The following is a 16456-nucleotide window of genomic DNA, read 5'->3' as shown; positions in this document are numbered from 1 at the left end:
AAAAAATGTGCAGCGTTGAGTTCTGCAGTGGGGAGTTAAAAATATACTGGTCTATGGATATTTTAATACTGTACATAAATTTAACCGAGTTATGACCACAATATATTACATTTTTATGACCCACGGTTGTATGCTTGATTTTGTATTGCTCTTTTGTTCTTATCCATATAAAGATGGCTTATTCATTTAGTCATCAAATCTGGTGTTTTGATCAATGTTGGTGTAATGCAAAATTATACACAAGACATTAATAAATGAATAAATGAATAAGGTGAGTAAATAATATAGATCAAGCCTTATCTTTCCCACAAAGTCATTAATTTTGGGGGCTGGAAACACAACGATTCTCGAGAGAATTTCTTAAGATAATTTTACGTTTTTGTGATTTCCTGAATACACAATCTCAATGCTAGTGTTTCCACAGGCCTATTAATGATCATCAACTGAAACTCTTCTGTTTTTCATGTCTAAGATGGCCAAAAAAATCCGTAAACACATTAGGCTCACTGTCACTCACCTCTAGTCTTTGCTTCTATTCCATGTTCTCTCCTCAAGGGGTCCTGCCTAGGTGCCAGAATTCCCTCTGTTTGGATCTGCTGTCTTCTGGTGGTCAGCCACTGTACTACAGAGACGCTGGGAAAATAAGATATCATGGAGGGGACTTTATTAATCACAGAGGGGGAAACAAAGCAGCAAGTAGTAGAGGAGGACCAGGTATAAGAATAAAAAACTTAGAATTTATTTGATAAATAAGAATAGACATTTACAGAAAAAACATATGTAACAAGAGTAACAATTTATATGCAACCACATATAAATGTTATCATTATATACAGTTTGGGTAGAAATGATTGAGGGTATAGACACAAGTAACCAATCATGGGCTGAGTACTTGTGGGTTAAGCCCCTTCCCTTGTACCCAAACAAAAATAATCAACATGAATAAAAAATATAACCACAAGCGGTGATTAGCAAAATTAAAAGTCAAGAACACACTAATGGAAGATATATAAATATGACAAATAATTATGAAGGAAAGATGTTGATGAAGATGTGGCCGAAAGTCATGTTCAGCATGCTATAATAGGGATTCAAACTCTCAACCAAAGGAACACCTGTACAAAGCATTATTCCATTGAGACATTGATAAACCTGATGTTCAGCCTCATTCACATGGTCAAAATGTCTATTGATAAGCATACAACATCCAGAAACCGCCAAGCACACATTTCTCAAGTGAATTAAGGGCTTTCTTAAAAGCATATACCTGAAAAATCTTTGAAATTCTTTTCTTCTTCTTCTTTTGTGTTTATTTGGCGGTTGGCAAACCAATATGGTGCATTACCGCCACCTACTGTTTGGTTTAGAGCTTCGATGGAGGTTATACTGCATAAACATGAATCTCAGCATGGGCCAGTGGTTGATGAGTTTGTCAGTTGGTGTGACAAGTCTTTTCTTCAGCTTAACATCTCAAAGACAAAAAATATGGCCATTGATTTTAGAAGAAACCAATCTTGTTCACCACCACCTACATACATAAATGGAAACTGAGATGGTTGACCAGTATAAATATCTGGGAACAATGATAGACAATAAACTCAAATTTCACGTTAATACTGATACTAATAATTAAATGTATTATTATTATTATTATTATTATTATTATTATACTATTTGCAAGAAGGGGCAACAACGATTGTACTTCCTTCGGAAGCTTAACTCCTTCAATGTCGATAAGGTTATGTTGTCTTTATTTTTATAAATCTTTTATAGAATCTGTTCTCACTTTTTCTTTTATTGCCTGGTATGGGGGCATCAGCCTTAGGGACAAAAACAACCTCAGCCATATTGTGAAGGTGGCTGGGAAGTTGATTGGCTGTATTACATTAAGGGTGGAAAGGCAGGGTTTTGCACACTTTCAGAGTCAAAGAGACAGGATGCTGCAGCAATCTGGACAAACATGGATCCAGTACTAAAATATATCAAAACGAGATATCCACAGGTTACCACCGTTCACTTTTGGTCTGGTGGTTCAAGTAAACAGCATAAGAACAAGAATATTTTTTCCTTCTTTCTTGTATCCCCCCTACACTGGGGTTTGCAAGAGCAACATGGAACTTCTTCCCCACTTCCCCACTTCCCATGGTAAGGGCGCACCGGACGGCATTGGCGGAACAGTGAAAAGAGCAGCTGACAACCTGGTCCCGAGAGCAAATGATATGACAGATGGACACACATTCTTTGAAAAGGTCTCAAACAGTCTGAAGAGCGTTCAGCTGTACCACATTGCAGAAGAAGACATGCAAAGATACGATACACTCATGCATCCTCTCAAACAGGTTCCCTCAACAAGAACGCGATACAGCGTAGCCCCTGATGTGATGGACTTCGTAGAGCGTGAGCATGTCCGGCGCCTGATGCTCAAGGCACAAGTGCAGGTTAGAAAAAAAAAAAATCTTAAGTAAGCTAATTGAACCTGATTCTAAGCTACAGATTTTGTGTTGCAGCATTGTTGTTAAGGAATGTAAATTTAAGATCACACCCAGTATGAAGTAGGCAGTGCAGGGCAATAACACATCCAACACACCCAACCACACACACGTGCACACACACACATGCCCCTTTAAAAAAGAAAATCAGGATGAAGACCAAGTAAATGACTACTGACAAAGGAGGAAAGGGAGAGGAGAAGAGTTGGATGAGAAAGAGGAGAGAAGGAAGTAGTGCAGGGGAGGTAGATAAAAACAGAGGGGGGGAGGGCCCCTGGTTTCCCTTATTGTTTATTTGATAGTTGGAAACTGTGTATGTGCAATACGTTTCTTATAATTGGATTACAGTATGTTCAATTCTCTAATAGCAAGAAGTAGTTTAGTAGTAGTGTTTAAAAAGCACATTTGTTCAATAATCAGCAATGCACACATTTTTGATTAAATGAAAGGGTTCGAATCTAATTGATATATTGCATCTCACAACCTGCCATTAGGGCTTAATAAGAAGAGAAAAATAGCCAAAATGTTCATTAATAATCATTTCATGATGAGGTTGTTGAGAAAGTCAGCAAGTTTTAAAAGGCTCTCATTTCCAGTGGGGGGACCCCGGACCCCCGTAGTGGTTACCTCCGTCTTCCCACCTAGACATCTCAATGTCCCCCCAAGCATTGAGAAGTGTACACGTGTGCGTGCGTGCGTGCGTGCGTGTGTATGTGTGTGTGTGTGTGTGTGCGTGCGTGCGTGCGCGCGTGTGTGTGTGTGTGTGTAAAAGAGACGTTAACACTGTTATAACACGGTTTTGTGTAGCTATTGCGTAAGGTTTTAACTTTAAGTGATACAACCAAATCGTCCTTGGGTCACGTGCACCGTTTCACCTTTAACGTCACCCTCAACCAAACCTCACAGCACCGTCACACTAGAGCCGAGCCGATTGGCCGAACGTCTTTGTAACCCCTCCTACCATGGTTTTGATTGGTTCGTATCGTCTGGCTTCTGCCAGCGTGCTTGTCTGTCCCATTATCGCGTTCACTGCGAAAATGGCGAACCTGTGTGTGCGAGCAGCGAGACAGAGCTACCTCTATCTGGCTTCACCTTCATTATCAAGGTAAATTTGTGTTAAATACATCGTCATAAAGGGTTCGTTTTGCTGTAAGGGTTCAAATGACACAGGTGTATTAATGTATTAATGTATTTTTATGGGTATTACTCCCAAAGTCCTCAGCAGCCAGGGTGTCATAACAGTGGATCAATTTATCCTTTGCATATTTTCTTCAACAAGGTCACACGTTCAGTATATTGGTATGTGCCATATAATACAACACATGTTTAGCGTTGAGTCTATCGATCAGAATTCGTAGTTATGACCGGGTATTGAACCCGGGACGGAGAGATGATGACATAACCAGACATGGTGATGTCTTGGTTAATTGGTTAGATCTTGAGGAGCTTTGGGTTTGTTTTTTTAAACAAGAAGGACAGGCATGTAATATTGTCTGGAATACCATCCATATACATTTATATATATAGATATAAAACAACATAAAAGTGTACTATACGCACCAACGGAGCCTTCCTGTACTAACGTCAACATGCCCTCATGTGCGTCAGAATCTCCCATAATTGCATCTACTTGTCCTATCAGGTCGTCCCCTCGGTGGTTATGTACGGCCGCCCAGCGCCAGAACGGCCAGGGACCGGAGCACGAGGCCGAGAAGCAGGAGCAGAGTGCCGCGGAGAAGGCCTCGGCCGAGGAGAAGAGCCAGCTTGAAGGGCAGCTCAAGGAAGTCACAGTGAGTTTGCCTAAAACGACAAACATTCATCCGTAATAGAATACCCGGTCATTGGATACAAATCTTTAAAAAATAATAATCTGACGAACCACCTATCTCAAGCATTTAGAAGTTAACAATATGAAAAGTTGATGTTGGCCAAGCTGTATAATTCTGAAATAAAATACTGTACATTTTAACAGGTCGGTATTTTTACCTCTTTTCTCAGATTTATTGTAGAAAATGATTAACAAAGTTATTACATGTCTATTAGAAGACCTACACAACGTATAATATAAAATATTCCCCCCAAAACATGAAACCATATTGAGCAGATTATGCTAAATTATTGAAACCATACATTACTATACAATTTATATCTTGGGGGTACTGATACTGGTCATATTTCATTCCATGTGACCTGATCATAATAATCGCCCAATGACATTTGTGGTACATTTGGTATTACAAATTTTTTTTGTAGCCTATTAACCTTCCATATCTTTCTGTTTCTTCAAGGAAAAGTACAAGCGAGCACTCGCAGACACAGAGAACCTGCGGGTCAGGAGTCAGAAGATGGTGGAGGATGCAAAACTATACGGTAGGGTCCACCACGGCCACACAACCACTCACTGCCTCTTGAACGTACCCCAGCCACCGTTGCTTAGACACATCACCTGGGACACAGTCCCTCTTTCAATGCATCGCTGGAAACACACCTTTGTAAAATCGGAACAAACTTTCCTCAACTCTACGATGACCTTGTTCCTCTAACGTCTAATGCTTTTTGAATGTCTCAATGCAACTCTGTTTAATTGATATGTCCTTGTTTGTGTTTCACTATTTGATTATTAAAGAACCCATATCATGCTTTTTAGGGTTACTAATTACATGTGGGGTACTATTAAAATAGGGTTACATGCCTGTATTTTACAAATACCCCTTTTTCTTTTCATCACTTATTGAGGGGCATTCTCAGTGGGCATGATTACTCCCCCTGGCTCAGACTAATATTTTTTTAGTTTATCAGACATGTATACAAACGCCATATTACTGTCTAAAGCGGAGGGAAAAGTCAAAAAAAGCATAATGGCACCCCTTTAATCATTTAGAATAGTGCTATAAAACCAAAACGTATAACAAGCCCTCTCCCCCCACCCAGGCGTCCAAGGCTTATGCAAGGACCTGCTGGAGGTGGCGGACATCTTGGAGAAGGCCACGGAGAGTGTGCCCAAGGAGGAGGTGACGGCGAGGAACCCTCACCTGAAGAGCCTGTACGACGGGCTGGTGATGACGGAGGCTCAGGTCCAGAAGGTGTTCACCAAGCACGGCCTGGTCAAGATCAACCCCGACGGGCAGAAGTTTGACCCCTACGAGCACGAGGCGCTCTTCCACGCGCCCATTGACGGCAAGGTCCCCGGCACTGTCGCCGTGGTGACCAAGGTGGGCTACAAGCTCCACGGGCGCACCCTGCGGCCGGCGCTGGTGGGCGTGGCCAAAGCCTCCTAAAAGGAAGGGTTTACCTCAACGCAAAGAGAAATGATCCAGGTACAGAGGACTGATGGAGCTCCACTCTCCCTCTGTCTCGTGATACCTGGGAAAGACTGGGAATCGACTCGGAATCGACTCGGACTGAAGCCTGTCTGGGAATGCTACACATCCAATCCAGTTGTTTGTTTATTTTAACACTTTTCAGGATCTGACCTGTACAGCCTTAGTATTTCTTGTCAGATTTCAGTTTAAAGTCGTGTATAATTCATTTGACTTGAGAGTTTGGGTGACCTCTAACATCTATGGATGGCGTACACATTGTACATACATCATTGCAGGAAACGAATCCATAAAATAAAAATAAAAATTCCGCACCTGAATGAGACTTCATGCTTTTTGGAGATTTCAGAAATCTTCACTGAAACGTTTGCTTGAACTATTTATAGAACCAAGATGTTTTGGTGAGATTTCCTACAATGTTTTACGTTGTATTGGGCTGCTACACGTGAAACCAGAAGTACACCTGTCAGAATGCTATTAGATATCCAGCATTTTGGGTTCATTCCAGAGATTTTAGTCTACTTTATATAAACAAATTTAATGTATGTTTAATAATAAACTTTGTTTTGTCATTTATCATGTGCATTTTATGGGGGACTGAAGAATTGAACAAGCCATTGGGTTCTAACTCTGGACGGAAACTTATTTTGAACTGTTGGCTGTGTAGATAACACCTTGGTTCATTTCAACGTCATCATGGGAAGATTTGTCATGATGGTGTTGAGTGTTTGGAATATCACCGTCCTGTAAGGTTGTTTAGCAAAGCAACCTCCAGTACTACAGCATCTAAATAAATGTGTAGATCATTTGTTTCATTCTCCCCCTTATAACAGTATTTGGTTAATGGACAAAGGATGTCAACTGTGTTTTGGAAGTTGACAGGCTGTTGTGTAAAAACGTAGCATTTAAATGGGTGGAAGCCTTGATTCAATACCTTGAGTGCACTGCACAGCATGCAGGGAGTTGAGCTCAGTTCAGCTTCAATCAGATTGTTTTCTTATTGGCAATATGAAACGCAAAAAAAAGCAGGAAAAGCAGGGTTGTGACGAGATCATTTTTGGAGTTCTACTGCTACATAATCTGTGCTTAAAGTAGTGATACAGATGCCTCAGCAAAAGCAGGTTAATGGTCAGTATCAATGAGATGCTGAGGAAATAGTTGTCAAAAATGTTGACGAATGAACAGGCATATTTGAAAGTATAAAGCATTTGCACCTTTTTAATACAAAAACATACACACCGTGTCATGTGCAACCACAGTTAATAGAACAGCAAAAACGCACAAATGTAAGTTTATATAGACTTATGAATAAACTATTGGTATAAAATGGAACATCTCGAAAACATGCCATGACTAGACGGAGGTTTAGAAAAATGGATTTTACACACCCTCCTATATTTGCTGGTCTTAATTACAAAAGCTATACAATTCTGAAATAAAATACTGTACATTTCACAGGTCAGTATTTTAACCTCATCTCCGCTTTATCGTACAAAATTATTTACAAAGTTGTTGCATGTCTAAAAGAAGAAATCCAGCACAACGTATAATAGAAAATATATTCCCCCAAAACATGAAACAATAGAGCAATTTGAATTGCTATTTTTTTCAGAGACATGTATCCATGAAGTGAATCTTATTGGGAACCCAACAGCTAGCTTCACATGCAGAATTACAACATTTTGGTCAAATACTCGAGACAGCGACGGCTTTCTCTCCGCAGTAGGAAAGAAGAAGACTGTTACACAATCACGTATTATGTTGAATGGAACCAACCACACTATCCAATGAAAAAGGAGTCCCCTCACTTAAACGATGAAAAAAACTGCCATGGTCAAAATGCAGGAAAGCCTCCACTGACATACGACGTACCCACTGCCAAAAATATGAAGGATGGTATGGGGGGATCTTTGAGAAAAAGTATTAATCATGCTTTTTGTGTGCAAATGTAGCATCTTTTTACAGGTCCTGACAGTCCTGACAAAAGACCACACACATTCTGGATCTGTCATTCCCCTGTCCAATTAATCCCACCTAGCTCCCCGTCTCAAGTAACTTTTTTTTCTCAAATGCAGATGAAGGGAAATTATCTTTGCTGTGCCCGATGAACATTTAAACACCCCATTATGAGACCCTTTCTCTCTTCACAAGAACAATGAAGATTTGGACAATGATAGGCTCAGAGGGAGGAAGCATTGGAAGACAATCAACAAATATTAAACACACTTCACTTGTAGGCTTAACAATGACACCTACTTTTCAAACTACTTGCCCAAACCAACTAATAACCTGACATTTGGATATTATTGATAAGCTATTCAAGTGAACTGGTTACTGCTCAGCACTTCCAAGGTGCACATCCAGAAAGTGAGGTTGGCAATGAGCCACAGTGTTTCAGGGTGACAAAACATAAGTCAAGACACAACCACCTTTCTCCATCCTTGAAGAAGGCGCCATTAAAAGGAGATGAAACAGATGAAAGCACTCACTAGCCATGCATTATATTACCAAAACAGAGAAAACCATGAGTTAAAACAATGACTGTACGTGCCGGGACAGGCACAAAATTGTGTCCAAAATGTTTGTTTTTTTAATATATAATGCCCTAAAGACTAGGCTTTCCTCTTTATAAGTACTCTGGGGGAATCAGAGCAATGTTATCACAGTCTGTTGAGCAAATTAAGCTAGGTCTTATCCGACTTTTGATCTACTGGGTGCCGAAATGCAAAAGCTTTAGATATAAAACAACTGCTCTAGCAAACTGTAATAATTCCAGGGCTCCATTGGAGCCATAGTTCCATCTCTGTGCCTTCCAGAATAACCTCCTTTTACGTTCAATGGAAATATTAATTTCAATCCCTCTCGGCTTTCAGCGCTGAAAGGTTATGTTAGGTGATCACAGTCTCCAACACGAATCAACATCGTCCATTATGAGCTGCCATAATAAAGAACAGTCACTGGCTGGGTCAGTGTTCAGCCTGAACCTTCTCAGTTTCTACGTCAATGAGAGTTAACCCTCAGTGATGCACACTCACCAGGTAAACCTCTGTTTGATTCATATTACCATAGGGTCTCTGTACTTTAATGCAAAAATAAAGGCCTATGATTTCACCGTTACCATTAGTATGAAAATACTGGAAATACTTCAATTCAAAATGTTGTTTGTTCTCTCCTTGCAATTATTCAAGTTATACTTTGAAAAAGGGGGGGGGGGGGGTACAATACTCACGAGCAAGCACGGCCCGACCGGTAATCGTCTCTCTCTCTCACCAACAGCCAATAAACAAGCGACGGCGGGGACGTCCCGCTGTTAGGAGGCGTCCCGCGAGATCCAGCCGCTCTCCGTCAGGAAGGTGAGGATGCGCTTCCTGAGCACCTTGTCCAGGTAGCCGGGCAGCCGGCTCTTTGCCGGGATGCCCTGCCTCTTCTGCAGGTGGTCCTTGATGATGAGGGTCTTGACGGTGAGGTAGCGCCCGGGGCTGAGGTTCAGCGAGCTGCACAGCACCTTCTCGCGGTCCGACAGCAGCTCGAAGCCCCCCAGGTTCTCGATGGCGGAAAACTCCCCGTCCTTGCCCTCCTCTTTGATCCCCGCCACGCCCCCTCCCCCACCTCCTCCTCCGATGCCCGCCCCGCCGGCTCCGATCCCGAGCACGCCTCCGGACCCCGGCGCCCCGCCCCCTCCGCCTCCGGCCAACCCCGCCCCTCCGCCCCCCCGCTTCGACGACAGCGACACGCCCTTGACGTTCTCCTTGCGCTTCTCGCGCTTGTGCCGCGCCGCCTCGTACTCGGCCGCCTCGTCCAGCCGCGCGATGCCGTTGCGCCGGTAGCGCTGCAGCTCGCGCACCTTGGCCCGCAGCGCGCGCTCCTTGTGCACGTTGTCGAAGAACTCCTCGAACTCCCGGTGGGCCATGAATTGGCAGAGCACCCGCAGGCGCGCCCGCTGCTCCTTCTCCTCCTTGGTGATCTTGCGCTTGGGCGTGGCCGGGGCGCCGGCCCCCCCGCCGCCGCCGCCGCCGCCAGCTCCCGTAGCCGCGAGGATCCCGGAGGAGACGACCCCCAGGGCAGTGGCCCCCGACCCTGGTCCTGCCGTCCCTGCCACCGCTCCTCCTCCTCCTACTCCTCCTCCACCACCACCACCACCACCTCCTCCCCCCGCCGCCGCCGCCGTGCTCCCAGCCGTCCCTCCTCCTACTCCTCCTCCTCCTCCCCCCCCCGGCCTCTCCTTGTCCTTCTTGTCGCGGCCGAGGAAGGCCGGCACCAGGCTGTAGTCGCGGGCCACGTTCTTGCGGCGCTGGCGCTCGCGCAGCTTGCGCACGTACATGTCGACGTGGGCTCGCTTCATCTCGATGTCCACGTCCTCGTCGTCGTAGTTCACCGACAGGCCGCTGATGAGCTTCTCGGCGTCCTGGTCGTACTCCACCTCATAGTCGTCCCGCAGCGGCATGTAGCCCAGCTGCTGCTGCTCGGCCAGGGACACGTCCAGCGGGGGCAGCGGGGTGGTGAGGGACGGGGAAAGGGGCCCCCCGCTGGGACAGGTGTGGTCCGTGACGCGGTTGGGGATGTTGTCGGGGATGCAGGCCTTGCCCAGGTTGCCGTGGATGTACATGGTGACGTAGTGCTCCATGACCTCCTGGGGCGTCCGCGAGGCACCCACGTGCGTGGCCATGTCCTCCTGGGAAGCGAGGGGAAACACAAGCGACTCGCGTTAAGGGGGATCGATGGAGGAAACGACCAACGTAGATAGTTTAAATAACTGTTGATATTTTATCAGGCAAAAGGAATTGGGATTGGTTGTTAAAGATTATTAACAACACATTATTTACACACAATCTATAAATCGCATACTATTGTAGCAGTATACTATTTATACATCTGTGACTTAAATTCCCAATGAAAATATTGAAAGTAGAATAAGTACATTATTTAAATGTTTAAGATCTTACATTAAGAAGCAAAATCGATCGTCCTATAACATGTACACTGCATGTGAACTGTTAACTTGACTTGATTCGTCATCCACAAGTTGCTCTTCTTTTCCCCCCCAAAACATCGATTCTCTTTAGATGTGTGCAGACTCTTTGACTCATGCATGCATAATATAGAGGGGGATTGGCAATTAAACCCCAGACAAACAAAGCTACAGCTTAATTTGTTTTATAATACACAACAACTCTTTCGGCGCACAGATAATGAACACATACTCTTTTCGGTTTCTTAAAACAATAGTACTTGCTGAGGTTGTTTATATACTGTATGTCATACAGTGACGATACCCTGCTTACAGATTATAACCAGAAATGTGAATAATTAATCTGTCATCTAAAGTGAACAAAAACCAAACACGCAAACTTAAAGTCACACATACCCAGTTTCCAAAGCCATACTGCTCGATGGCATCGAGCAGCGCCTGCTCCTCCCTGCCGGTCCAGCCTCCCTCCGCCTCCGGACCCCAGAGAGGGAAGCGGCCGCCGTCCACCTGCTGGTAGCCGTGCCACCTCCGGTGGGTCCCTATCTCCGCACCGGCCGAGAAGCACTCAGGGCACAGCTCGATGTCGGGGCAGTCGGTGCAGCGGAGCCGCAGGTTGGTGACGTCTGCAAGGCAGTTCACGCAGTACTTCTTCTTCCCGAGGTCGGCCATGTTTGCTCGCTGCTCCGCTTGTTGTTGGATGATGCAGCGCATGCGCACTGGCGGTTGTCTTTGCTGCGCCGATGACTCTTTGCCTCATGAATATTCATGACCGTGCGGTGAGCGGTTGTGATTGGCTCAGACAGCTGACGTTTGAAGACAACTGGAGACAACATGAATGGCTGTCACCGACGAATAAATAATAATAAAAATTATAACCTGACTTCGTTTGAATTGGTAGCATTTTAAACGTACGAAATTATCACAAAAAGTATATTCTTATTAAACATGTTGTGATAATTGTATACGTTTAAAACGTTACTCGTTTCCTCATGAATATTAATGAGCGTTGAGGCGAGTGGTTGTGATTGGCTCACAGACCTAACGTTTCCACGACAACTGGAGATAACATGAAGGGTTGTCACCCACGACTAAAGGCACACAAGAACTAAACTGACCTCGTTTGAAAAGGTGGTTTTAAAGGTATGCAATTATCACAAAAAATATAATACTATTATAGTATGAAGTATTTTGAACTTGCCTGACTTTTTTCAACTTATGACCCAAATGGAGGAAGCAGAGGGAATAGATAAAAATGAAAATGACCACAAGTTGGAGAACGAAAACTCTGAGTCAGATAACGAGAACATACACGAAGCACCGTTGATCGATTCATCTGAAGAGCTCTTCAAACCTCCTCTCCACAATGAGGAGGAAACGGCTATTGAAGGAACGTCAACAGAGCCAGACACACAGTCAGGGGGTCTCGGAGCCGGCCCAGAGCACGAGGGCGGGCCTTCTGCTGCTCAGGTTACAGAAGAGGCTGAAGAGCGCAGGGCCTCTGTTGCTACGGTTACAGCAGAGGCCGAACCTACAGAACCAGGAGGAGACGGGGAACATGATGATGACCGAAACGACCCGGACATCAGCAGCGTGAGCTTGGTTTTGGAAGATGACGACGAGGCCCCTCGTGAGACGGACCCGCCCTCCCGTGAGGACAGTGTCGGGTCCGAGTCCCCCGGGGAGGGTGATCGGGAGACCCCCGAGCAGGGAGCCTCGAGCAACGGGCGCGAGGAGGAAGACGGCTGCGAAGAAGGGGCGTATGCGCAACTCTATTACCAGCTGTGCGCTGAGAGGGAAGAGATCCTTCAGCACAGCGGGGAACTGCAAACCAAGATCGCAGAGAACTTAGTGTTTTGGAAAGATACCGGAGGAGACGGCCAGCCAGAAGAGGGGATTCGGCCGTTGGATGAGCTCCAGCAGATCTATGAAACCTACCTGACCCAACTGGGTGACCTCAAGAAAGCGCAGGCGGAAATAAGGGAGTTACAGACCCAAGAGTTGCAGCAGGTGAGTCTAGCAGCGGTTGATCAAATGTGACTAGAACGACCCTAGAACCAAGCACGCATGCACACACAGGCAGGCAGGCCAACAGACGGACAGACAGAAAGACAGACGGACAAACAGACAGACACAAGCACACACAGACACACACAAACAAATAAAATGTACTAGGGACTAGGGGGTGGCCAAACGCATCTTTTGGGGATGCGTGTACCAATCCCGGCCCCGCTGTCGACAGGCCCCTGGAACCAACCAACAGACTATCTAACTCCCCCCTTGCGTCTCCCCCACAGCAAGTGGAATCCGAATGGCGGGATCTCGTGGCCCTCAAACGCCACACGGCCATGACGGCCCCGGGGCCACAGGCGGCGCGCGCCGGCGTCGACGAGGTCCTGGGGCGGGAGCGGAAATGCATGGACGAGCTGGTCGCCACCAAGATGGCGGACGTCCAGTCCAAGAGGAAGAGCCGCGCCCAGCCGCAGACGGAGAGCGTGTCCGACATGCTGCAAATGGTAGAGCAGAGGAAGGAGAGGCAGCTGCTGGCAGAGAAGTGTGACGAGGATCTGCGGAAGATACGGAAGAACTATGCAAGCACAATGCAGGTACACCTCCACCTCTCCATGGTATAAAGGTAGCACCATGGAGGTACAACTCCACCTCTAGGTACAACTCCACCTCTCCATGGTATAAAGGTAGCACCATGGAGGTACACCTCCGCCTCTAGGTACAACTCCACCTCGATGGGTATAAAGGTAGCACCATGGAGGTACACCTCCACCTCTAGGTACAACTCCACCTCGATGGGTATAAAGGTAGCACCATGGAGGTACACCTCCACCTCGATGGGTATAAAGGTAGCACCATGGAGGTACACCTCCACCTCGATGGGTATAAAGGTAGCACCATGGAGGTACACCTCCACCTCTATGGGTATAAAGGTAGCACCATGGAGGTACACCTCCACCTCTATGGGTGTAAAGGTAGCACCATGGAGGTACACCTCCACCTCGATGGGTATAAAGGGAGCACCATGGAGGTACACCTCCACCTCGATGGGTATAAAGGGAGCACCATGGAGGTACACCTCCACCTCTATGGGTATAAAGGTAGCACCATGGAGGTACACCTCCACCTCTATGGGTATAAAGGTAGCACCATGGAGGTACACCTCCACCTCTATGGGTAAAGGTAGCACCATGGAGGTACACCTCCACCTCTATGGGTATTAAGGTAGCCCCATTATGGTACCTCCTCCACCTCTATGGGTATTAAGGTAGCCCCATGGTACCTCTACCTCTCTCTTTGTAGAGTTCCCTTCCATCGTTCTCCATTCCCTCTCCTCCTCTGCCCAGGTCACGGTTCACATCAGGGAGAGCCTCCAGTGGATCCAGGCGGAGAACCAGGCCAAGAGCGCCCAGCTGGCCCACTGGGAGGGCCTGCTGGCCCAGAAGAGGGAGCTGCTCACGGGGGCCAAGAGGGCCTGCAGCCGCCTGCGCTCCCGAGCCCTGGACCTGAGGCAGCGCTGCGGCATGCTGGGAAACGTGGCTCTGCTCAGAGACTTTGAGGAGCAGGTGGACGCCTGCGGACACCTGGAGGGCGACGAGGGGAGTCTCCGACAGCGCCACTCCGAGGCGGCTCTGAAGTGCGCACGCTGGAAGACGAAGCTGGGGAAGAGCTGATTGGGGGGTGTGTGTATGATTACAATTATTAATTATATATATATAATTGTTATAATACATTTGTTATAAAGCCTGTTGCCTTCTCCCTTGTTTTAGATAGATGGTCTGATAGGGTAACAGGTACTTTGCAAAATGTAATTCACGCGTGATAAGGAGTATCACAACCACTATGATAGTAAAGGGGTAAAGTATGCTGGGAAAATAAAAAAACATTAACCGAATAGATGTTTATGATGCACAAAATCTTTGCCTTGTTGTTATATATATATATATATATATATATATATATATATATATATATATATATATATATATATATATATATATATATACAGATATGACTAACATGATGTCACAGTACAATACCATCACACCTTTCTAATTCATTGTAGCTAAATTAAACAATATAATTATCATCCACAATGTAATTGGTTGCATTGGTAGAAGTCGGTTGCTTTGTCTGGTTGAGTGGTACAACAGAATACAGCACATTAACGGGGTTTATTAGTATTGTAAGAATTTACAAACCATTCTTCACAGGTATGTGATGTATCTGTAGAGATGTCCACTCCGCACCAGTCGGTGGCGGTATTGCATTACTCACTTCAATAAAAGAACAATAAATAATGCTTCCGGAGCACGAAAATATAAACATTCATTTCAGCCATCCGCATCAACAGACCAGGAATACACCCCATTAAATGCAGGAAAACGACGGATAGTCACTTTGTATTTTCTCAAGGTAAAGTATATGATTCAAGTCAATGAATATGTGTTAGATCGTTATTTGTATCGTCAATGAACGTTGACATAACGTAACTGCAGTGTCTAGTCTGTCACATGGCACAATTTCGTAAGACTATCGTTATTTGTTCACATAATAAGATTACATTGCTTAAATGACTTATTATGCAAATGCATGTGTTTATGCATGTTTATCTAATACGATAAACAAGGTTGGTGCATCGTGCAGCAAGCCTAACCAGCTGGTCTCCACGCATTAAAAGATGCATGCATGTTCTTGTTCTCTGCAGGCTCTTCACCAGCGAGTTCTCCTGCAGATCCACAGACTATCATGAACGACGGACGAGCCCCAGGGGCGGCCGTGCTCCCCCAGAACCCGCTGACGTCGCCCTCCGGTGGCCTCCAGTCGGTGGAGATGGACCCGGTGGAGTACACCCTCCGCAAGCGCCTTCCCCGCAAACTCCCCAAGCGGCGCAACGACGTCTACGTGAACATGAAGACGGACTTCCGCGCACAGCTGGCGCGCTGTCAGAAGCTGCTGGAGGGCGGGGGGCACCGGGAGATCTGCGTGCACGGCCTGGGCCTGGCCATCAACCGGGCCATCAACATCGCCCTGCAGCTGCAGGCCAGCAGCCAGGGGGCGCTGCAGTTGGCCGCCAACACTTCCACTGTTGAGCTGGTGGACGACCTTGAGCCGGACGACCCCGACGAGGCCCCCGGGGAGCCCATGACGCGCACGCGCAATAACTCTGCCATTCATATTAAAGTGTATTATCCCAGCCCATAGTGTGTGTGTGTGTGTGTGTGTGTGTGTGTGTGTGTGTGTGTGTGTGTGTGTGTGTGTGTGTGTGTGTGTGTGTGTGTGTGTGTGTGTGTGCCATTTGTCACTGTTCTGGTGGGGTCTCTGACCTTCAAGGAAATGGCTATAAGTTGAATCCTGTGTTTCCTGTTTAAACTGAGTGTTTATTTCTTGTATTGTGTTGTCTGTGATAAGTAGAATGTGGTGCAAATTTATTAGGCAACTTTTCGTTTATTTCTGGAAATGTTCAACATGACATGCTTATATATTGCAGTGCCAAATGTGAATCCCTCTTTAATTTTAAGGCCTACGGTAATATTTTGTGTTCATATTTATACACATATCTAAGGAATATATTGTCAACGTGTCATGAAAAATAAAGTGGAATTGGGATAGAAGAGGTGTTCGTGCAGTCATTCACTCACGTGTGAACTGCAGGCATATCGGTAAAGTGG

The 16456-nt window shown here is 45.8% G+C and overlaps 4 protein-coding genes across 4 annotated transcripts; 3 read left to right on the top strand and 1 right to left on the bottom strand.

Moving 5' to 3' along the window:
* Positions 1-3466: 3466 nt before the first annotated feature.
* grpel1 (GrpE-like 1, mitochondrial) lies at positions 3467-6385 on the top strand. Its single transcript, XM_030337990.1, has 4 exons — positions 3467-3594; positions 4132-4279; positions 4778-4859; positions 5421-6385. Exons 1-4 carry the CDS (start codon positions 3527-3529, stop codon positions 5765-5767), a joined length of 645 nt encoding a protein of 214 aa, XP_030193850.1. The 5' UTR covers positions 3467-3526; the 3' UTR covers positions 5768-6385.
* Positions 6386-7004: 619 nt separating this feature from the next.
* Positions 7005-11588, bottom strand: tada2b (transcriptional adaptor 2B). The gene is made up of 2 exons (XM_030337988.1): positions 11175-11588; positions 7005-10481 (listed from the first exon to the last, which is right to left on the bottom strand). Exons 1-2 carry the CDS (start codon positions 11487-11489, stop codon positions 9120-9122), a joined length of 1677 nt encoding a protein of 558 aa, XP_030193848.1. The 5' UTR covers positions 11490-11588; the 3' UTR covers positions 7005-9119.
* Positions 11589-11647: 59 nt separating this feature from the next.
* cfap184 (cilia and flagella associated protein 184) lies at positions 11648-14731 on the top strand. The gene is made up of 3 exons (XM_030337989.1): positions 11648-12785; positions 13073-13381; positions 14132-14731. The coding sequence occupies exons 1-3, from the start codon at positions 11994-11996 to the stop codon at positions 14456-14458; spliced, it is 1428 nt and encodes a 475-aa protein (XP_030193849.1). The 5' UTR covers positions 11648-11993; the 3' UTR covers positions 14459-14731.
* A 327-nt stretch (positions 14732-15058) lies between these two features.
* pop7 (POP7 homolog, ribonuclease P/MRP subunit) lies at positions 15059-16399 on the top strand. Its single transcript, XM_030337995.1, has 2 exons — positions 15059-15200; positions 15493-16399. The coding sequence occupies exon 2, from the start codon at positions 15534-15536 to the stop codon at positions 15987-15989; it is 456 nt and encodes a 151-aa protein (XP_030193855.1). The 5' UTR covers positions 15059-15200; positions 15493-15533; the 3' UTR covers positions 15990-16399.
* The last annotated feature ends 57 nt before the right edge of the window (positions 16400-16456 follow it).

This window comes from Gadus morhua, chromosome 17 (genome assembly GCF_902167405.1).
Source record: "Gadus morhua chromosome 17, gadMor3.0, whole genome shotgun sequence".
Lineage (NCBI taxonomy): Eukaryota > Metazoa > Chordata > Actinopteri > Gadiformes > Gadidae > Gadus > Gadus morhua.
This window is presented reverse-complemented; position numbering and strand designations above follow the sequence as displayed.